General features: G+C 45.6%; 1 protein-coding gene across 1 annotated transcript in view; it reads right to left on the bottom strand.

Annotated features, from left to right (window-relative positions):
* The window catches only part of GATB (glutamyl-tRNA amidotransferase subunit B), a 104,351-nt gene that overhangs the window by 38,781 nt on the left and 42,295 nt on the right, over positions 1–23,275 (bottom strand). Inside the window, exons 6-9 of the mRNA XM_032855521.1 lie at positions 9,737–9,850; positions 7,479–7,563; positions 6,739–6,783; positions 4,228–4,417 (exon numbers count right to left, since the gene is read on the bottom strand). Of these exons, the coding sequence (XP_032711412.1) occupies positions 4,228–4,417; positions 6,739–6,783; positions 7,479–7,563; positions 9,737–9,850 (434 nt within the window). The remainder of the gene's footprint in view (positions 1–4,227; positions 4,418–6,738; positions 6,784–7,478; positions 7,564–9,736; positions 9,851–23,275) is intronic.

Below are 23,275 nucleotides of genomic sequence, written 5' to 3'. Positions count from 1 at the left end.
ATAAATAGCTTAAAAAAAAAAAAACAAAAAACAAAGGAAAATAACAAAGAAAACCTCAACCAAAAAACAAACAAAAAACCCCCCCAAAACAGTATTAACAAAAATAAAGATTCTATTTTCTCTATCAAGTGATTCAAAACAGCAATGAACCTGAAATGTATTCCTGTTTGGCCCTGTGGCACATTCTGTGTGCAGACAGGCAGAAAAGCTTAGAAATGTAAATAAAGCCTGGGCTCTGTAGTCAGTGCAGAGCACTGAACCTGGCCTCCCACAGGCCTGCCTGTTAATTTATGTCCTGCACTCCACCATGGTTGATGTTTCCCCATCTGTAAAATGGGGAGAACAATAATATCTACCTCAAACAGTTGTTGTAAGGGTAAATTAAAAAGTGGCCCATGGAAGGGGTGCCTGGGTGGCTCAGTGGGTTAAAGCCTCTGCCTTTGGCTCAGCTCATGATCTCAGGGTCCTGGGATCGAGCCCCGCATTGGGTTCTCTGCTCAGCGGGTAGCCTGCTTCCCTTTCTCTTTGCCTGCTGCTCTGCCTACTTGTGATCTCTCTCTCTCTGTCAAATAAATAATAAATGAAATCTTAAAAAAAAAAAAAAAAGGTGGCCTGTGGGATGTCTGCGTGGTTCAGTTGGTTAAGTGTCCAACTCCTGATCTCAGTGTTGTGAGTTCAAGCTCCCCACTGGGCTCCATGTTAGACCTGGAGCCTACTTAAAAAAAAAAAAAAAGTGCCCCACCATAAACCACAGAACGTACTGTCAGCGAGCAGCCATGTTCTCGTATTGCTTAAGCAAATGACTACAATTTGTTTGCATTCTCCGAATCAGGTAAGGCAGAGTTTAGGAAGAGATATCCCCACAGATGTTGCCCTGGGATTATCTGCTAAGAAAAACACACATGCGTATCATCTAGATCATTGTTGTGATCACTCCCGGAATATACTGACTCAGAGAAGGACTTGCTATGCCACTAGAACCTCTCGTTTTTCAGGATCCTAAAACCTGGATCACAGCTTCTGCATTTCTATTCCTTAAGGCTTACAAATGAGGTCAGCAATCAAGGCAACATAACAAGGCAGAGAAGCAAGGTTAACTAAATAGGTTGAAGCTTCGGGTGGGGCAAGATACTTTTTATGTGACCAAAGGGAAAAAACAGTAATACAGGTTTTCTGTCAGGAGGGAACTGTCAGGAGGGTTTAAGAGAGAAAACCAGGATGTAGATTGGATTTAATGTCCTAACAAGACCAGTTTAGAAAACAAGAGCGGAGAGGCCAAGTGACTTGCATCTGGACACAGCACATGGGGTGGTCAGAGTAGAGGTCAATGCGCTTCTCACCCAGAGTTCAATGAGCTAGCTGTCACTCCATGATCTGCTAGGGGGTCAGGAGGGGTTTATGGATCTGACCTTTAGAAACGAGGATGCTTTTATCAGGAATGCTGCTTCTTCTGGGACTTTCATGACTATTGTCATAGTATCACTAGTCCGACCTTTCACGAATAAATATTCACTGAGTTCCTACTAGGTGCCAGACATTACTGTAAGTGCTAAAATACTAGAGTTCTGTAAACATGGAGCATAAATTACCAATACATAACATGGGGCTTACTGCATCATAAGATGACAAGGCAAATTACAGACTAGAGTTGAATTCTGCGGTTTTTAGTCCGTGTGGGTCAGGCACATGTGTGAGGGCTGGCGTGTGCCTTAATGCCTCACGGAATCAGCAGTCCGAAGGCACAGAGCGTGGAGCCGAAGCTCTGCAAAGCACACCTCCACTGCTGTGATTTATTTAATGAATACTCCTGGGCACTCTTTAAATTGAAAGATGGTTCATTAGATTTGTGCATCTGCCCTTCTCAGCAATCTGTTGTGTTTCTGATGAAGGCAGGAAAAAACATGAACATATCATTTTTGGGTCTGAGTAGCTCAGCTTTCAATGATTACAAAGTCATAAAGAGCTCAGGATGCCCACTTTCAGGGAAATAATTTCTCTGAATCATTCTCTTTCCATTGCTATTAAGGTCTCTTTACACTCATCTTGGAAATTTCAAGGACTAGCCCTTTAAAAAACAAAAACAAAACCAAAACTAATCACCTAACACAAGATCTGCAAGCTAAAAAATAAGCATTTTTAAGATATTAAAAGTCCCTTCAAAACTGGCCCAAAAATCACCTCCTTGTGGAAGTTTTCCCCTTTTATTCCAATCAAGATAATCACTACCTCCCTGGTTAGCTGTGTCGTGTGTGTGTGTGTGTGTGTGTGTGTGTGTGTGTGTGTATACTCTTGGAAAACAAAGAAACACCTTTTTGAAGATCTTTGTTCCCGACTACCTGCCACACAGGAGATGCAAAACAAAAGCTGTGTACTGAAAAGATGAAAGACAGGTTCCCCTCAGCAGGACCTTAAACTCTGAACCACTCCCTGGGCAACCTCAGCAAACATTTATTCAAGGTCTCCTGTGAAGGACACAAATGTGGAGCCTGGGACCCAGAGATGAACACGAAAATGTCCCTGCCCTCAGAGGACTGACTCTCCCCGAGGAGCCCTCTACCATCATGTGCTCGTCAGGGGCCAAGCATGACAGTGCTAGAGAGATGCTCTCTGAAGGGAGCCTATGTTTGCAGATAATGCCATGGAGAGAAATAACCATATTCCTGAGAGGAGTTTCTGAAAGGTCTTTTCACCAAGAAACCTGGGTTTTCTTCAGATGCTACCTCCAAGGGCTGCTTCCGTTCACCTGGTAGAAGGCCAAACGAAGACAGATAACTAACATCTTGGAGACTCTGTCCCAGTCCTCCCATCCCCTGTGGGATCTGGCAGTTATAAAATGCAGGACAGGAATTTAGCATTTAGAATTTAGTACGGAATTGATTTCCAGTGGGCTGGAAATTCATCACACAGTAGGGAAGATAGATAAGACTAAACCTCAGATGGGTTAAATCAACCCAGGGAAAATGAGTGGTAAGAGGCCTCAGGTTAAAAGGTGTTCTGTCTGAGATGCGAACTGACTCTTGCAGTCGAAAACCTGGTGTTAAGCACTGCTGGTGTGCCAGGCTGTGCTGAGGAACAGTGAGTGAGAAGGGGACACAGTCTTGGCCTGCAAGGGGCTGAACAAGTCACAATAAGAAGTGATTAAAATCCAGCCATGTGACCATCACAGAGTTATGACTAAGCTATGACAGCAGCCAGCGGGAGGCAGTGGGCAGTGGTCACCCCTGCCCGAAGTATGGAAACCTATCTGGGAGGCCTGCCCAATCATCCCTGGGAGGGAAAAAGGAGTGTTCACATGAGACTCTCTGCAGAGTTTTTGCCTAAGCTGATTTGTAAAGAGAGAACCTTCTATTCAACAAATATTCACTTGCCTACCTTGTACCAGAAGCAGCGGGGCTGCTCTCACTGAAGTATAGAAATATGTACGTTCTAACATCCCTAGATAGTTACTGTTGATCAATTAAAATGCAAAAACCCACATTCTGCGCAGACTCTGCTGCTCCAGAAGGTAAGTGTGGCAGATATCCCATCCCTGAAGCATGCAGTGGCAAAACTTCCTACTTCCTCCCCAACAGACAAGCGGAAGACAACGGTGACAAAACCCTACCCTCAGTGACGCAGCATCACTTTAATGTTGCCATGACAAAGAAAACAGCAAAGCCCCGAGCAGCTCTGAAAAGAGTGGAAAATCCCTAAGCAGGTCTCAGTGGTGTCAGACTCGCTAACGGCCCCTTAAGACGCATCCTTGAGCCTCAAAGGACCGACACTTTGAGCCAGAGTTTTCAACATTTCGTGCGGAATAAATGTTTTTCTTCAACCACTGGAGAAACAGCTGGCTGGCTTTTGAGGACCGAACTTCCTGCCAGACCCTGTCATGGTTCAATACTGCTAGACATTCAGAAACCCTATACATCGATTTTCTTTTGTCCTGCAGGTACATGGGAAACATTCATCCACAACATTTGGACTGTCTTCAAGAAGCCTCCGCGCTGCCGTGAGCAGCTGTTCATCTCTGCACAGAAGACATGACTGACATGAGATTCTGCTTCATCTTCTGGTTTTATGAGGAGTATTCACCATCCAGGAAAATGAGCAAAGGGTGTTGTGCCTTATTCTTAGAAGCATCTATTTGTACCACTGAAGCAACCTGCCTGCTCTCCTCAGAGCTCACCGTAGAGCATTACCCAAATGGCTGAGCTGGGTTTATCTGAGCCTCTGATCAATACCTACCAGTAAGGCGAAGCTGTGTTCTGGCAGCATGCCATACTGTTGAATGAGCCTCTCCCGGGTCTCACTGGGGAGCTCAGGGAGCCGCTCCCGAATCCAGTCAATGTTGATCACTTGCTGTGGGTCCACACCAGAAGGCAGAGACTCGGTGTCATAGAGCAGCAGGGGAGGCAGGTTGGGTTCGGGCATAAACCTAGGCAGGGAGAGGAAATGGGGTCTGACTCAGAAGTATTTGGTTTAATAGGAATAAAAAAACCTTATCATCAATACGAATGTTTCGTGTTTACATGTCATATTCCAAATATTTTCTGGGGCACCCAGGTGGCTCAGTCGGTTAAGCATCTGACTTCGCCTCCGGTCATGATTTCAGGGTCCTGGGATCGAGCCCCACGTTGAGCTCCCTGCTCAACAGGGAGTCTGCTTGTCCCTCTTCCTCTGCCCCTCCCCCAGCTCATGCTTGCTTGCTCTGTCAAATAAATAAATAAAATAAAACAAAAATCCAAATATTTTCTAATGTCCTATAATACCAATTCTGTTTTCCAGGAACGAGTCTTTGTACAAGTGTAGACTTATAGGGCAAGACCACAAGACCTGCTTCTCTCCAAGCTTACAAATTATGATGAATGAAAAAGGCACAACACAGTGTTGATGCTACACTGTGATGTATAATTGTATATACTCACACACACAAAAAAGTATATACTCACAAAGACAAAGGCTGGGAAAAACAGGACCAAATGAGAACACTTTACTTATTAGGGAGAAAAATGACTTTTCCTCATTCTAAAATTCTTACTGTTTTTAGCAATATTTGCGAAATAAATGAAAAGCCAAAGAAAAAGAAAACTTTCTTTCTTGAGAAGTGGAAGAAATAGATTTTGCCTTTAAAAAAAATGTAGAAGTGGGGAGGGAAAGATGAGTAAGTGGGGAACAGAGGCTTTTTGGGACAGTGATATTATTCCCTATGACCCTATAATGTTAGACGTATGTCATTATACATTTGGTCAGAACCCACAGCACGTACAACATAAAGAGGGAACCCTATATGTGCTATGGTGAGTGCTGTGAAGTGTGTAAACCTGGTGATTCACAGACCTGTACCCCTGGGGCTAATAATACATTATATGTTAATAAAAAATTAAAAATTAAAAAAAAATAGTAAGAGGGAACCCTAATGTAAACTATGGACTTCGGTTAATAATAAAGTCTTCATTTGTAACAAATGTACCACACTCCTTATGGCATGCCTGTGGAACGTGTGCTCAGTCAGAGTTTTCAGCATTTCCTGGGTAATAAATGTGAATCACATGGCAGTGCAGGACGTTATCAGGGTAACCGTGCTGGTGAGGCAGGGTATATGGTATACACCAGGGAGTACATGGGAACTCTCTGCAGCACCACAGCACATGACGTCTTTCCCTCTGCTCCATTCCAGCATCTAACATTTTCTGTCCACCTGGGCCTGTCAAAGGGCTTACGCGCAAGCAGGATAACGCAGAACAAACGGGGTGCCAGGGTGACAGGTCAGACGTTCACGCGACCCATCACCTCCATGCTAAATCTGTGCTCTGAATCAGTCTGACGTCTGAGGGCAGGAGGAAGCCAAAGGCAGGGTTCCTGAATCCTGCCTATTAATCTGAGGGCTTGAGCCAAAAGCCACTGGCTGCCCTAACAGTTAACTCCATGCTGAGTGAGAAAGCAGCATAAACAGAGGACAGGGGCAACACTGGAGAACAAAGAAGTTCTTGTGAAGAACAGATTGAACCCAGAAGCTCCCAGTGATGAAAACAATCTTGACTTAGACACACATGAGAGGGGCCCTTCAGGGGAGAGCCACGCTAAGGGTTTAGGAGCTTTTCTCCCACATCCCAGTGCTACATTGGGTCCCCACAGATAGCAAGAGTTGAGCTTTGCACAGGAACCAATGACTTTGTTGCTTACAACTTCAATCTTTATAATCTGCAAAATTCAATGGGGAAAAAGTACCAGAGGTTCAAGTTACCTTAAGCATATGATTATTGGCTTTATTTTTGGATCTCATATTAAGTCCAACTTGTTTAATTTTAATCAATTAAATAGGATCACCTGAGTTGTGAAGGGAAATTCCATTAACATACGCATCTCTTTTCTCCTTTCTTCTCAAGGGTTTTCAGTGTGTTACTGAATTTGTAACTGGATGTAAGAATAAGAACATCCTTGGCCCCATCCTCAACTGCTACCCTCTTAGCTCAATTATAAGCACTCTCACACGGGGGTGAGTCAACAGTGCCTTCCAATAGCTGAATCCCATCAAAGAAGATACTCTGAGGCTACCAGACCAAGAAAACATTCTTTCTTTCAGTATATATATAAAATAGGAAGTCTAGGCTTGCAACATACATGCCATCATGAGACAATATAACCAGAAAGTAGTGCCTAAAAACCATCCAGGTCCTTATATTACTCTGCAAATAGATTTGAAACTCGCCCCAAACCCCAAACACATGATGGTATTCTGACAAGAGGAATACCCACCTGTAGTCTTGTTTTCCTTCTTTGTCTCTCATTGGCATGGTGCACCTATGATAGTTAAATAGGAAAACGTTAAACCAACATGGGATGCAGCATGGCCCAGCATATGTGCAAAGGGGAGTTCTCCCTACTAAACAGGGACACAAGCAAATTCAGGCCCTTTGACCTCCTGTGAGAGACACTTAAATGACTACATGAGAAAATATTAATGAAAGAGAAATATACAGAATAATTTTTTTTAAAAAGAGAAGAAATTGTTCAATGTTCCCAGCTTCTAACTGGCTCAAACTCTAAGTCCTCCGAGCTTCTGTCAGTCTTCTGTTAAAAGCACAAAATCCTCAAATTTCAGAGTCAGTACTTTACAGTCAAACTTACCAAGACAACATAAAAGGGTACCTCCGTAACCACCCCTACGCTTTCTTTACTGCTAGCTTGAATTGGTAGAGCTTAAAACCAATAGAATTTAAGGGAGTGAAAATTCCTGCCACAAAGTGGATAAGCTGGAAGCAAATGAGGGGCAAGACTCAGCACTTATGTCCAAGTCTGGTTCAGTTTCAACCTCTTACCAGTCCTCCAGGGTATTATATCCCTGTAGTGTACAGTGTTTCCCTAATTTTACTAGTGAGGAAAGCATGAGTGCAGACAGGTAAGTACCTTGTTCAAGGTCACGGGGCTGGTCTGTGGGAAGCCCGGGCTGGAGTCCCACCCAGCTGTGTGTAAGATGCTTGCCAATGCAAACTCACCCCAGCTTGTAGTCAAACGAGCGTGTTTCATTCAGAATTTCACGTCCATTCTCAAGTTCGTGGATTTGTCTCTCAATTTCAGAGTCTAAGAAAAACACAATAATTTACATATTCACATATTTTCATCCACTCAAGCAATAATCCAAAATCTGTCTCAATCTTTAAGTCAAAAATAATCAAGAGAGTTGCTTATAATAATTCTTCCCTTATATGCTATATTCTCTTCTCATTGCAGTCATAGGACGATGGTGGTGGTGGAAGGGGTCTTTTAGGAAGCTCTGCTCCCTCACTTTCGGAGAATGTTGAGGGTCTCAGTGACCCAGTCCCATTTACACTCTTGGCAGAAGAAGGGCTAGGACCGGTATCTAGGACAACGAAACTCCAGATCCAGGATGGCTGCCTATCAAGGGTTCTTATCCAGTGATCCAAGGATAAACCTCATGGGGTTCTGGTACCTCCTTAAATTAGATACAGAATGTGGGTGTGTGTACTTGCACATTTTGTGGAGAGAGTCCAGAATTTTCATAGGGATCCATGACCCCAAATGATCAAGGGCCACAGCTCTATGCCATGCTCCCTCACCACCAAACAAGGCAGACTGTGATAATCAAAACAGCCGTAACTGTTAAGCTTCTTTCTGAAAGCAGCTTTAGCCTCCCCCTTAACTCCCCATCCCAGCACTTACTACCTTCCCTCATAAATCCAAACTCTTATCTGAGCTGAGTAGCAGCAGCAAAACTAAAATGTGTCAGTTTTCCCTCCCTGTCTCCCCAACTCCAATGCTCTCTTTGACTGAAATCAGATGATGACTACTAGGCATGGTGTAGGGAGAAAAACGGGACGGGAAAATCACGGGCTTGGAGAATTAGGCCATCACGGTAAATCTGTGGTTCTTCCTGTCTGAGTCAGGCCACAGGCAGAATTCCGTCTCGGGGTCTCCTTCATAAATCATTAAGAATAAATCTACTTAAAATCTTGCTGCTTGTTTTTTTAGGTTACCATTACCACCTCTTGGAATAATGAATTCCAGAACACTTACTACCCACAGGGTAAAGTAGAACTTTCTTCCATTTATCCCAAGCTTCCCGAACTTCACAAAAGTGGGCTGTAAAGGTATCCTTGACCCAAACCTTTTGTGGCTTCATAAACGTAGACTGTATCTCCTTTGAGAGACGGAAGAGTCTGCTCTCTTTGCTGTCCATCTACGCATGAGAATCTTCCCTTCCCCTTTCCCTTACGTAAGTTATCCCCTTAACCATTTTAATGCCCTTTCCCTGAAAATTTGTACATGCAGAGCATCTTCATTGAGGCTGATGACTGCAGGTTCAGGATAAGATTTTATATAAGACTAGAGAATCTTTCCTGTCTCATGGCTAGTACTTTCCTCAACAAGACCTAGGGCTCTACTAAACAAACAGCAATGCATTCAGCTGTCTTGTACTCTGTGCGTCCTTGAAGGGATGCACTTGAAACTCTATCCCTTCCCTCCTTTCTCTCTTCCTCTCTAGATACCTTTGGTTTTAAGGAGTATATTTAGTCTTCTGAGATGTCTTCACAGCCAGCAACCTCTATGGGACTGCCCGCATGTTTATCTTGCTCAACTGTTCTACTTTAACGATTATTATGTATTTGTCAACACATAAATACCCACAGCACGGACTCCAATAAGACCCAAACTCCATTACACAGGCACATGGAATCCATCAGTAAAAACAGTAAAAAGCAGAAAAATACAATGACCAATTAAGTCAAACGTAATTGTGAAACTATGGCTAATCTACAATGAATAAACATGACTTTATAAAGTTTATGCTGGCCATCAAGAATGTGGTAGATGGAAAAACAGAGCTATACATGTTACAGCTCCTCCCAGAAAGAGGTGGAGTCTTTTCCTCCTCCCCTTGAATCTGCTCTGAATTGAATGTGTTGGGAGAGACACTGAGCTCTAGAGCTTGGGACTCAAGAAGCCTTGATGCCTCTGCCTTCATCCCCCCAAACACCCCGCTGCCAAACATGAAGGCTAGGCAGCAAAAGAAGAAAGACAACATGGAAAGAGAAGCCTAGCAGACCCCCAGCCCCAAGGCCCCCATGTGTGAGTGAGCTCATCTTGCACATAGATGAGCTGAGGCAGGATCCAATCTGTAGAACTGCAGAAGCTGAAACGGTTATCGTATAAGGCACTAAGGTTTGGGGTGGCTTGTTACAAAGCCAGAGGTAACTGATACAAAGAAGAACATTAAACATAGGCTGATGTTCACCTATCGCTTTGGCCAAGAACTTGGCGCTGTTGAGATTCTTCACTTCGGTTCGAACCCCCAGAGGCTCTCCAGGATGGTGCACAGATACATTGGCATCCACTCTCAACTGGCCCTCTGGAAGGGGAGAAAAAAGACAGCTCTTTAGAAATTCTTGGAGGCAACATGGTCTTTTTAAGTCTCTAGGCAAGCAGTATTTAATTCCATTTGCTGTTTAGCTAGGAACAGCCGCGAGGAGGTATGGTTGGTCCTGAAGCACATGACTGGCACTCTGTCCACTTGCGAGAAGTACAGTCCTAAAGCATCTGAGGTGTGAGTGTACGTGTGTGTGCATGTTTGTGTGCACTTGTGACCAGGTGGGAGAGAGGAGAAATTCAGGATACACTAGCTGGAGAAACGTAATTTCTTTTGTGCCAAACAAGAAAAACAACACTGTTAAAATGGAGAATTACTCTGCAGTTTTATCCCGAGTTTTTATTCAGAGTATCAGAGCTGGTTTGGGGGAGAAGGGATCAGAAACAATCATCTGAGGGACGCCTGGGTGGTTCAGTCGGTTAAACCTCTGCTTTCGGCTCAGATCATGATCTAGCGTCCTGGGATTGAGTCCCGCATCAGGCTCCTTGCTGAAGGGGGAGACTGCTTCTCTCTCTGGCCACTGCTCACCCTGCTTGTGCTCTCTCTCTGTTTGACAAATAAATAAAATCTTTTTTAAAAATTAGGAAAAAGGGGCTCCTGGGTGGCTCTGTTGGTTAAGTGGCTGCCTCCGGCTCAGGTCATGATTCCAGGGTCCTGGGATCGAGCCCCATATCAGGCTCCCGCTTAGCAGAGAGCCTGCTTCTCTCTCTCCCTCTGTCTGTTGCTCTGCTTACTTGTGCTCTCTCCCTATCTCTCTGTCAAATAAATAAATAAAATCTTTAAAAAAATTAGGAAAAAAAAAAAAGAGAAAAAGACAAAGAAATGGTCATCTTATAACTACACAGCTTTCCAATGAAATGTGGATTTCCAACAATGATTCTAGGAGATCCATGGGAGTCCTTGAGAATTTACAGCTCAAGGGCAAGAGCCAGAAACCTGGGTTTGTTCCCTCCTCCTTCCTCTGGGTACTATAATAATCTCTTCTTTCCACAAACAGGACTCTGAATCCTTCCTGATTGCTGTAAGACTTTGCTGCAGCAGACAGTGCTCTTATGAAGGGGCAAGGCTTTGGAAGAACTCAGAGGGGGCTGCCCCCATCTTGGGAGAAACTTCTCTGATCCAGAAACCCCCTTTAGATTAGGAACAATAACCCCCCCTAAGGAGGCAGTTGGTTTGTGGAGAGGACTAAGAGGTTCTTAAGAGGAGAAAGAGGCAAAATCCCAAGACAAATAGGGAAATGAAGATAAAAATCAATCCCATTTTACACCCTACAAAGTAAAGCTCAAATTCTCTGTTCTCCAATTTCATTTACAATGTCTAGAACAGAACAGAAGGAGAAGACCAAATGCTGGACTTTTATTTTCCTAGGTGGGTTTTTAGATTTAAAAAGAACCTGCCAAACCTGAAGATTCTGATGGGCTGAATAGAGAAATTCATTTTCCAGGATTTCATAGCAAAAGCCTCTTAAAATAATTAAACAGGATAAATACATTCCATGCCAAGAAACTCCATGGTCCTGGTCTCTGTTACTCCCATCCAAAGGCTGAGCTGTGGGGCTCGACTTCCTCCGAGCTTGAGACTGCTGGCTGCCCACCACCTGCCCTACTGTCTCTACTTGTCCCCCCAGAACAAAGGACGAGCTCCCCCACTCTGCGGTACCAAATGCCATCCACGCCGACCATCAGGGCAAAGGTGCTCTCAGCTCAGAAAGTACTCTATGTCTCTAGCACGGACTTCTTAGCATTTTGGACCATTGGTGCTTCCTTGACTCTCAGGAAGTCCCAACGATTCCTGACATCATTAGAGTCTTAGTCCAGGAAACCTGAAGTCATCTTCCCTGTCTCTGTTTTCTTTTCCCTCTATGTCCAAACTGACAACTCAATCCTGCCGGTTCTTTTCTTCCAATACCGGTACCTCACACCCGTCACTTCCTCTCTCCGTCCATAGCCGCCACCCTCACTGGAGGACTCAGAACTTCAGACCAGGTTACAGAACCGCGTCCTTGACTTTTAATACAACAACCCCCCTGCCTTGTCCAGCTAGCCACCTCCAGTGTCTACTTGACACCTCCACTTGGAGGCCTCACAGACATTTCACTTTCCAGAACTACATCCTGATTTCCCCTCCACAAAGCCATTCTTGTTTTCATCTTCCCAGTTTCAGTCCATAGCACCGTCTAGCTCCTCAAGCTTCTTTGAAGACATCCTTGATTTCTTCCTGCCCCTTGATTTCCACACTAGCCTGTTAGCAAATCCTGTTATTTCTAAAATCTACCTTGAATCTACTCAGCTTGATCTCTCCATCTTTACTGACATCACCCTGTTTGAAACAGCATCATCTTTTCTCTGGAGTATTGCAAAAGCTTCTTAACTGGTCTCTTTGCTTCTACTCTTACTCGTCTGAAATCCACTTTCTACAGAGCAGCCCGAGTGGTTTTTCTACAACATTAATCAGACTGTGTCGTTCCCTTGCTTGAAAGCCCTTCAGTGACTTCCCACTGCACTTGGGATGAAATCCAAATTTCTTACCGTTATTGGTAATCTATCCCTTGCCTACTTTTTTCAGTCTCACTTGATGCCCTAACCCCCTGCCTGTATGCTTTCCCTACAGTGGCCTTCTGTTACCTATATTAACTCAGAGCATATTCTAACCTTTTCCTCATCTCAGAGACTTTGCCTTAGTTGTTCCCTGGAATGCTCACCCCTAGTTCCACGTTGGCTGCGGCCCGGAGTTATTCTTCAGGTCTCAAATAAATGCCACCTTTTCTGACAGGCCCTCATTCTCCTACGTTATTCTTTACCATGGATGGCATCCTTTTTATTTCTTTGAAGGACGTACCACTATAATGATTTTATTTATTAATGTATTTGTCTCCCTCGTGGATATAAGCTCAAAGTAGCAGGAACAATAATGTCTTTTTTGCTGTTGTATTCAGAATCTAGAGCTGCGTCTGGCACAGAGTAACTATTCAATAAATTAATACCTTGTTGAACAAGCCAAAACTCTGGTATTTTCCTGAGCGATGAGTAAGCAGATTGGTTACTGTCTCACAAAAGGTTCCTGACAAGTTTTAAAGTTCTGTCTGAATAGGATTAATCTACAGCTGGAATCATCTGAAAGGCCCATTTAGCTAAAAGGAAAACTTCCAAAGTATGCTGAGCTCTGCTCAACCAAATCTCAATTCTTGGGAAACTTTTTTTTTTTTTTTTTTTTTGTTAACTCGGAGAACATTGAATTGGACCTCACCTGCTTTTAAAAATGAAACCATCTTTCAGGATTTAGAATTTTAACTTGGATAAGGAATAAAAGCATGAATTTCAGTCTCTCCCAGAGAAGGCCATGCATACTACATAAATGTCTGAGAGGAATCATTTAGTATCCTGCAGTGTTGAAAGACAGCCCACTAGCCTGGATTCAAATACAGTATCAAACATTAACAAAAGACTTCTAGCCAGTGAAGACAAAATACCCTTTAAACAAATTAAGTTAAATTGCCTCAAGTGCACAAAAGCCTTACCAGTCAGGTATGCTTCGAAGCATTCTGCAACACTGAGGGAGGGCCCTCATTCACACATCACCAGAATGTTATCAAAGCTCCATTTCTACCCTCCATAAGCAGAGATTTGTAACAGCAAAACTAAAAAACTATACCACTGAGCACAGTGATATGGTGCAGTTACATATTTTTTTTTTTTTTCTAAAACACATTCACACATCAGAAATACAACATCAGGACAGAAAACTGTTTCTGTAAACAGCAGGGGCCCGAGGACTTAGAGAGGTCTGTTAAGCTCTCTCATTCTGGTCACTGGATGCTCTCCAGGACTTAAATAACAAGTTCTCTCTCTCTCTCTCACACACGCACACACCCAAATTCTATTGAACAATTCACAAAGCTTATTTATCCAAAATGAGTGGAGGTTCTGTAAAAGTAATACTATTTATTATTGCTAATAAAAGCACCAAATGTTTATGGGGTATAGACTACTTGTCAGGGCCTGTGGTGAGTTTTACATACTTTATCACATTCATTCCTTGTAATAGAGCTTTAGACAAAGCCACTTTTAGACATCCTTTAGGCATTTCAAACTTAAGATATCCAAAATGGAATTCCAGATTTTCTCGCACAAAGCCATCCCTCCCCCAGTCTTCCCTATCTCAGTCCCCAGGGATACCACACCCAGCTGTCCCAAGTCTACCTCAAGACTTGGATGAATTCATTTCCTCTTCGTTTTCTTCCTTTCCCCTTCCACGTATGATTACTCGGGGACTCACTTTATAAATGTGGAACGTGAAGCTCAGAGAAATCAAAATCCCTTGCCCAGGTTCTTACAGCTAGAAGAGGTGGGACAGGGTCCCAAGCCAGGTCTGGGATGTCAGCATCCTAGGCACCCATGCTCTGCCACCCTTCTTTTCTAAGTTGTCGTCTACTTAGAGACATTGCTGTGGCACTGTTGTGACTGCTGCTAGGAAACAGTGTGATGAGGGGCTTACAGAAAGGGCTCCTGGACTCAGGTACACCTGGACTCAAATCCTAGCTCAGTCCCTTCTTGTGAACCTTGGGCAAACAAGCCATCTCTCTAAGCCTCAGCTTCTTCACCTGTACAGTAGGCATATCATCACCTATCTCCCAGGAACACTGTAAAGTTTAAATAAGATGATAAATAATTTTGAAAAAAATGCTTAGTGAGGGGCATCTGTGGGTTAACAGTCTGACTCTTGATTTCAGCTCAGGTCATGATCTCAGGGTCCTGGGATCTAGCCCAGCATCGGGCTCCCTGCTCTGTGGGGAGTCTGCTTGTCTCCTTTGCCCTCTGCCCCTCCCCCCACATCTCTCTCTCTCTCAAATAAATCTTTTAAAAAAATGCTTAATGGACTGATGAGCACATGCTAAGCATTCCAAATGGTAGACACCATCACTGAAACATTTAGATCATCTACTTCAGTACACATTCAACTCAACACACAGCTCTGAGGATCAACAGTGGCAAGTCTGCTGAGCAGGAAATGATTTCTGGAACCCAGACAGAGCTGATCCATGCTCATTAGCAAAACTATCAGGAACTCACTCAATCACAGAGCAGAGCAATTTAAACTTTATTCCTAAAGCACCCTGGGGGGTTCCAGCAGTTCTTTCTAGGATGGTCCTCAGTTCTTAGGCTGCAGTCTCCGATGCCCACACAGTGATTGTATGGTGGTGGGATAGCAGGACGAGCCAAGGGGTTTGGGGCCGCTAAAATGCTAACATCACAAAAAGCTGGACCCCTGCAGCCTCAGGCAGACCTTCCCTCCCCACAGTCCGTTAGAATCACCACTCTGCTGCTGTGCTATGGGCAAAGCTGGTGGGTTTGTATTTAAAAGCAACAAAAAGTGTCACAACAAATGAGATTTAATGAACCCTCTCAGCTGTCACTGACTGATGAGTTCTTGCCGTTATGGTTTATCTCTTGGCAAGGCCCCAGATGGGACTATTTCTCAGCTAACAGGTGGCCTGTTTATTATTCCATAGGTTTGCTAGGAATAATGGTTATTTGGAGGAAAAATGGAATAATAAAAACTTTTTTTTAAAGCAATAGAGAACCAACATTTAGTGCATAAATGGATAACCATCCAATCTGCCCATATTTAACTTATGTTCTGTGGGTAAAAAAGCAGCATAAGCCATAAATCTGAAATGGAGAATTCTCTTACTCCACAACAGAGCCTCACTTCTATAGAGCAAAACTTGGAGGCAGCTAGCTTTTACGCCACTCGTACCTGTGACGGCCTGTATGAGGGCCTGGTTAGCCAGAGGAACTTACTTGCAAACCCCGGATACAGGGGCGGGCCAGGCCAGATGGAGACATCCAATCAGTGCAGCGTGCATATATTTACTGTGGTGTGTTGCAATCTCATTGGCCACCTGTGTGTGGGCTGGGCTCAACCACCTTTATAAAGATTAGTCTGTGAGGCTGGGGTGGGGGGAGTAGTAGGAGGAGTAGTAATAGTCGTTGGGATAGCCGTTGGGTAGCCGTTAGGGTAGCCACTGGGATAGCCGTTGGGGTAGTCGTTGGGATAGTTGTTGGGTGAGAGTCATTGGGAGCATGTCGTTGGGGTTGGTGAGCAGCCTTGTCCAGGGAGCGTTGTCGTCAGGGAGCGGCTTCGTCCAGGGAGTAGCCTCGTCCTGGGAGAGGCCTCGTGGGGAGCAGCGTCATGGGGAGCAGAGTCTGCGTCGTCGGGGTTGTCGTCCTCGTCGTCATCGCCTCTTCGTCGTCAGGAGCGGCCTCTTCTGGGGAGTGGCTTCATCTGGGGAGCAGCCTCGTCGGGGTTGTCGTCATCGCCTCTCCATAAGAGATGGCCCCTACCAGTTGGTTTGATTTTCGATGCTTGGCGTGAAATAAAGCTTTGCTTGACTTTCGCTTTGCATCAGTCTCGTTCCTTTGATCATGGACCCTAACATTGGGGGCTCATCCGGGATCAAACAACAAGAACTGAGCCAGCATCGGAATTTCTGGGAAAAGCCTCTGGAGGTATTGGGATCTTATCTGTCTATCTCTGGTTGGAGGTCCAGGGTATAGCCCACCAGGGAGAAGCTGGACGTGGCCATGCTTCCCAGGGCTGGAGTGGATGCGGGGACGCCCCATCCCTCTGCAGGTAGATCGACAGGGGGTTCGAGTCCCCCTAGATGTTTGGGGATTCGAGTCCCCCTGGGTGGTCAGGGGCCTGCCGGGGGGTTTGAGTCCCCCTGGGCAGTCTGGGGCCTGCCGGGGGGTTTTAGTCCCCCTGGGTGGTCTCCGAGGGTTCAAGTCCCCTTGGGCGGTGTCTGGGGGTTTGAATCCCCCTAGGCGGTCACCGGGGACCGAGAAAATCCCCACCAGCAGCAGGTTCTGGGTTAGGACTGCTGGGTCTGTGGTTGTCTTTGTGTTGTCTTTTTGTTTTCTGTTGTGTTGTTGTGCTTAAAGGAATGGGGCAAGCGGAGAGTAAGGGGACTCTGACTTTCATCTCTCTGTTCCTCATAATAGATGTGGGGCTTCTCCCTCATTTCATGTGTTAAGGGCTACAACTGGAGCCAACTGGGGTTAGTCTAACTCGGGACAGAGACTTTAAGGAATATTCTCAAGCAGCTGCCGAAACTCCCTTTGTTTCGGGGAATTCCTTGCCTTCTCTGGCCCGACGTGGACTGCCTAGCCCCTCCCCCTTGCTGGCGGGAAAGCATGGCATCTGAAGTGGAATGGGCCAAGGTGGAACATGAAATCTGTTAGCAAAGAGATGACTGAACTGATGGTTAATTATCTGTCTCAGGGTTTTAATGGGTAATTGTTAAAATGGCTTTCAGAGTCTTTGGTAATCTGAAGCTTTGAAGTTTTGCTTGGATGACAAATGGGATAAGCGCTAGGGCACTGGTTGCTGGAACTGGGTTTGTGCTTTTGAAATCTGTTGGTAAACATGTTTTGTGCTTAACTGCTGTTGCAACAGTTCACAATTGGTTAATATTTAGTCTTCACTAGAGATTGAGAAGTTTCTAAGAAAATGTAAATGTTTTTTTCTTTGCCCACCCAGAATTGTACATGAGATCTCTTTGACTCATAAGACTTTTCCTTGATATGTTAAGTTACTCAGAAAGTACTGCTAAATCAATGATAAACCTTGGGTTACATTTGGGTAAATGCTGTAACTACTCCAGAGGTTCTATACATTTCCTAAATGTTTTAATAATGGTCATCATTTGATATTTAACCATATCTATTCTGAGTTTTTGTCATTTGTAATTGCTTTAATTCTCTTGTAAGATGAATTCCACCTTAAAGGAAATTAATATGGGAGACTTTCAGAACAAATACAGGTCTTTGATATGTTGAAATCCTGGAACTGAAATGGGTAAGAATTTCCAGAAGTAAAAGCTGCACTCGGACTAAACCAGAATTAGTACGGTGACTCAAGGTAAGAATGAGTCTCCAGGAGCTTTCCTAGAAAGGCTTATTGAAGCCTATAAAATGTATAGCCCAATCGACCCTGAGGCACCCGAAAACCAGGGGGCAGTGAATCTTGCTTTTGCCAGTCAGTCAGCCCCAGATATAGGGAGGAAACTTCAGAAAATTGAAGGATTTGAAGGGAAGAATCTGAGTTAGCGGGAATAGCAGAAAAGGTGTTTAACAACAGGGATGCACAGGAGGATGAAAAAACGGACAAAAAGCTGGTTAAGGTTTTGGCATTACACGAGGCAGGTAGGGGATGATAAATGGAAGGAAGAGCCTAAGCACAGAGAAGGCAGGCGGGAAGACTTAGATTCAGATCAGTGCACTTACTGTAAGGAAAAAGGACACTGGGCCAGGGAGTGCCCCAAAAGGAAGATGGCAATGCTGGCCACCAGAGTAAAAATTAAAGTCAAGGGGAAATCAGTTGATTTTTTGGTGGACACGGGAGCCCAATTTTCATCATTATTTAAATGTATGGGAAAACTACTTGGAGAGGAAGTCTGGGTACAAGGAGCAAATGGCACAGAGAGACACAAATGGACAACAGAAAGGACTTTAAATTTGGCCTCGGGAATAGTTAAACATCGATTTTTGGTCCTCCCTAATGCCCCATGTAACTTGATGGGAAGAGATCTCCTTCACAAGTTACGAGCTGGCATTCAGTTCTCGGAAGGAGACATGACTGTAACCTTGAGACAACCCTCTGTACAGGTGCTTATGGCAGCAGTAGATGAATACCTCCTTTACGAGCCAGTCTCAAAACCAGAGGAGACAAAGGGCGGGGGGAGCCTTCTCCAAATCCTACAGGTCGAGTTTCCTGAGGTCTGGGCAGAAGGGAAGCCCCCTGGCTTGGCCAGGGGACAACCTCCAGTGGTGGTACAATTAAAGGCGATGGCTATGGCTGTTCGCGTTCAGCAGTACCCCCTTCCCCGGGAAGCAAAGGACGGGATCAGAAAACATATTAACCGCCTCCAAGGAGATGGGATCCTAGTTCCTTGCAAATCTCCATGGGACACACCTTTGCTGCCCGTCAAAAAGGCCGAGACTGGGGAGTACCGACCTGCTCAGGACCTACGGGAAGTTAATAAATGGGTTGAAGATATCCACCCGATGGTGCCTAACCCCTATACCCTACTCTCCCTCCCGGGCCTCAAAAGAACTGTGTACACCATCTTAGATCTCCATGATGCATTTTTCTGCATATCTTTAGCAAGGGAATCTCAGCCCCTTTTTGCTTTTGAATGGTCCGACCCACAGGAAGGGTTCCAAGGCCAGCTCACCTGGACAAGACTTCCCCAAGGATTCAAGAATTCACCCACCATTTTTGACGAGGCCCTACACAAGGATTTGCGTGAGTACAGAACCTCCAACCCAGGAGTCACTCTGTTACAGTATATTGATGACTTGCTAGTAGCCGCTGAAGACTATGAGTCATGTCTGCGGGGGGACGAGACCTCTCTTGCAGACTCTGCAGGAAAAACGGTATCAGGTGTCAGCAAAGAAAGCACAGCTCTGTCAGAGCCACGCCACTTATTTAGGCTTTGATCTCCACGAGGGAGTGCGTTCACTGTCTGAGGCCAGGAAACAGGTGATCACCCGATACCCCCACCCCCCCACGTCCCAACAAGTGAGGGAGTTTCTTGGGACGGTGGGCTACTGTAGACTGTGGATACCGCGGTTTGGGGAGATGGCCTGGCCTCTCTACGAACTGGCAAAAGGGGGGTTGACTATGATAGAGTGGACAGCTGAGGCAGAAGGAGCATTTCGGGAATTACAAACAGCCTTACTGAGTGCCCCAGCACTGGGCCATCCCAGATGTTACCAAGCCCTTCCACTTGTATGTGGATGAAAAAGCAGGGATGGCCAAAGGGGTTTTGACTCAGACTCTGGGGCCTTGGCAAAGGCCAGTAGCCTATCTTAGCAAGAAACTAGATCCAGTAGCAGCTGGGTTCCCCCCACCCCCTTGCCTCCACATAATTGCTGCCACGGCCCTCCTGGTCAAGGACGCAAGTAAATTGAATTTGGGTCAAAATCTCATCTTGACCACCACTCACGCCATCGAGGGCCTTCTCCGGACTCCACCCGACTGGTGGATGACAAACGCCTGAGTGACGGGGTATCAGGCCCTCCTCCTCAACGAATCAAAGGTGACCTTCTGGTCCCCGGTGGTGCTAAATCCAGCCATGCTGCTGCCAGAGAAGCTAGCTGACCACCCACATGACTGTGGGGAGGTCCTAACCCAAGTCATGGGAATAAGGCCGGATCTCAGAGACATTCCCCTCCCGGATGCCGAGATGACTCTGTTCACAGATGGGAGTAGCTACATGGCCGATGGAAAGAGGTATGCGGGGGCTGTGGTGGTTTCTCTTGAGCAGGAGCTCTGGACAGCAGCCCTGCCACACAGAACTTCAGCACAAAAAGCGGAACTGATTGCACTCACTAAGGCACTGCAGATGGCCAAAGGTTAAACCGCCAACATCTATACGGACAGCAAGTATGCCTTTGCTACTCTCCATATACATGGGGCTATTTATAAAGAAAAGGGCCTATTAACAGCAGAAGGAAAAGGAATTAAAAACAGAGGAGAAATATTGGCTCTCCTCCAGGCTATTTGGGACCCAAAAGAGATGGCCGTTATGCATTGCCCGGGACAGCAAAAGGGGACTGATTGGATTTCAAAAGGAAACCAATTAGCAGATCAAGCCGCAAAGCAAGCAGCCTGAGAAACAGTACAAGAACTGGTTACACTCCCGGCTCCAGCCCTACCAGAAAAACTGAACTATTCAGAAGAAGATTTAAAGTATTTACAAAAATGGGTTAAACTGGACTATGAAGGGGACTGGGCTAAGACTAAAGCAGGAAAAATAATTCTTCCTCGAAGACTGGGTAAAAAGTTAGTAGACCAGATACATCAGGGTACTCGTTTGGGGATACACAAACTCAAGGAGCTTATAGGGAAGCAGTTCCAGGTTTCTAAATTAGGGCGTATGGTTCAGAATGTAGTTGATAGATGTGCACAATGCCAGGCAGTTAATGTGGAAAGAACTAAAATGGGAAGAGGGAAAAGAGAAAGAGGTAAGGAACCAGGAATTTATTGGGAAATAGATTTTACAGAAATGAAACCCGGAAAATATGGGCACAAGTATATGTTAGTTTTTGTAGATACCTTTTCAGGCGGGGTAGAGGCTTTTTCTGCCAAACATGAGACGGCAGGAGTGGTCGCCAAAAAGCTACTAGAAGAAATAATTCCTAGGTTTGGGCTGCCTCTCGCGATCGGGTCAGACAATGGCCCTACATTTGTGAGTTCAGTCTTACAGGCATTGGCCAAGGCCGTGGGCACTAACTGTAAACTACATTGTGCCTACCGGCCCCAGAGTTCCGGGCAAGTAGAGAGAATGAACCGGACTCTTAAAGAGACCTTGACAAAACTAATTCTGGAGACTGGTGGTGGTGGGTCGATCTCCTTCCTTTCGCCCTCCTCAAGGCACGATGTACACTCTATTTAAACAAGGTGACCCCATTTGAAATAATGTTCGGGAGACCCCCCACCCTGCTCTGTCCTCGGCTACAAGGGGTTGCTCTAGCAGAAATGACTGATCAAACTGTACTCTAGTAACCGCAGGCATTACAGTCTGTCTTAAAAAAAAGCCCACACAGGGATCCGGACTGCCCACACTGGGAAGGAGACAGAGGTGGAACAACATCCTTACCAACCCGGGGACTTGGTTTGGATACGTCGCTATCAAGTGGGAAACTTGGAGCCTCGCTGGAAGGGACCACTTACTGTCATCCTGACCACCCCCACAGCAGTAAAAGTGGAAGGCATTAGGGCCTGGATTCACGCGGGTCACGTCAAACGAGCCGAGGACGAGGACACCCCCAGGGATGGAAGCCGCAGCCGACAGACCCCACTGACTGTGGACTAAAGCTAAGACTAAAAAAACTGTGAGTCTGTTGTTGCTCGTATTGTTACCTGTTTATGTAAAGCATAGGTGGGAAATTAGATGAACAGAATTAGGAAAAATGGAAAAGGTTATACAAAGCGGTAAATGGCTAACTCATCAGCCAACTGTGCACAACTGTTACTTTTTGGCCCCTGCGTTATAAATGCCCTAATGTCATTTGTACCAAAGAAAATTAGAGTGATAAAAATGTTAGTCTTGGGGCTCCTGGGTGGCTCAGTGGGTTAAAGCCTCCGCCTTCGGCTCGGGTCGTGATCCCATCGAGCCCCACGTCACGCTCTCTGTTCGGCAGGGAGCCTGCTTCCTCCTCTCTGCCTGCCTCTCTGCCTGCTTGTGATCTCTGTCAAATAAATAAAATCTTAAAAAAAAAAAATGTTAGTCTTACATGCTCAATATAACTCCTTACAATAGAAGAACATAGAACTGGCTGAAAAGTCAAGGATTTGACTAATTTCCAAGAAAAAGGGGGGGAATGTGAGGGCCTGTATGAGGGCCTGGTTAGCCAGAGGAACTTACTTGCAAACCCCGGATACAGGGGCGGGCCAGGCCGGATGGAGACATCCAATCAGTGGGACGTGCATGTATTTACTGTGGTGTGTTGCAATCTCATTGGCCACCTGTGTGTGGGCTGGGCTCAACCACCTTTATAAAGATTAGTCTGTGAGGCTGGGGCGGGGGGAGGAGTAGGAGGAGTAGGGATAGCCGTTGGGATAGTGGTTGGGTGATAGTTGTTGGGAGCGGCACCGCCCTGAGCAGCCTCGTCACTGCGAGCGGCCTCGTCGGGGAGCAGCATCGTCGGGGTCGTAGTCGTTAGTGTAGTTGTCAGGGAGCGGCCCCGTCCGGGGAGCAGCCTCGTCGGGAGCGGCGTCATGGGGAGCAGAGTCTGCGTCATCGGGGTTGTCGTCCTCGTCGTCGTCACATCTTTGTCGTTGGGAGCAGCCTCGTCCAGGGAGCGGCCTCGTCGGGGTCGTCATCATCGCCTCTCCGTAAGAGATGGCCCCTACCAGTCGGTTTGACTTTCGATGCTTGGCGTGAAATAAAGCTTTGCTTGACTTTCGCTTTGCATCAGTCTCGTTCCTTTGATCATGGACCCTAACAGTACCTGTGTCATTGTGTGTTTCTAGTCTTCAGCTTAAATAAGACAGCAAATAGGCTAGTTCTGTCTCCAAATTCAGTTGTACCACAGCTTCAATGTTACAGTTTGTGGCTTGTAACATGTCCTATGTGACAAACGTGGCATTACAATTTTAGGAGTCCTTTTGTGACACACAAATACGCTGTGTGACATAAAAAGGTTGGTAAGTAGTCTTATAAACCAACAGGGAGATGAATCATCATCCTCACTGGTATTTACTGGAATCCACGGTGAGCACTTTGCGATGGTTAACTTTATGGGTCAACTTGACAGCGTCATAAGGCGTCGGGATATTTGGCTGAACAGTACTCTGGGTGTGTCTGTAGGGGTATTTCTGGATGAGATCAACATCTGA

Source organism: Lontra canadensis, unplaced genomic scaffold, assembly GCF_010015895.1.
Source record: "Lontra canadensis isolate GAN:19392208 unplaced genomic scaffold, GSC_riverotter_1.0 scaffold10, whole genome shotgun sequence".
Lineage (NCBI taxonomy): Eukaryota > Metazoa > Chordata > Mammalia > Carnivora > Mustelidae > Lontra > Lontra canadensis.
The sequence above is the reverse complement of the archived record's forward strand: the minus strand, read 5'-3'. Positions and strand labels throughout refer to the sequence as shown.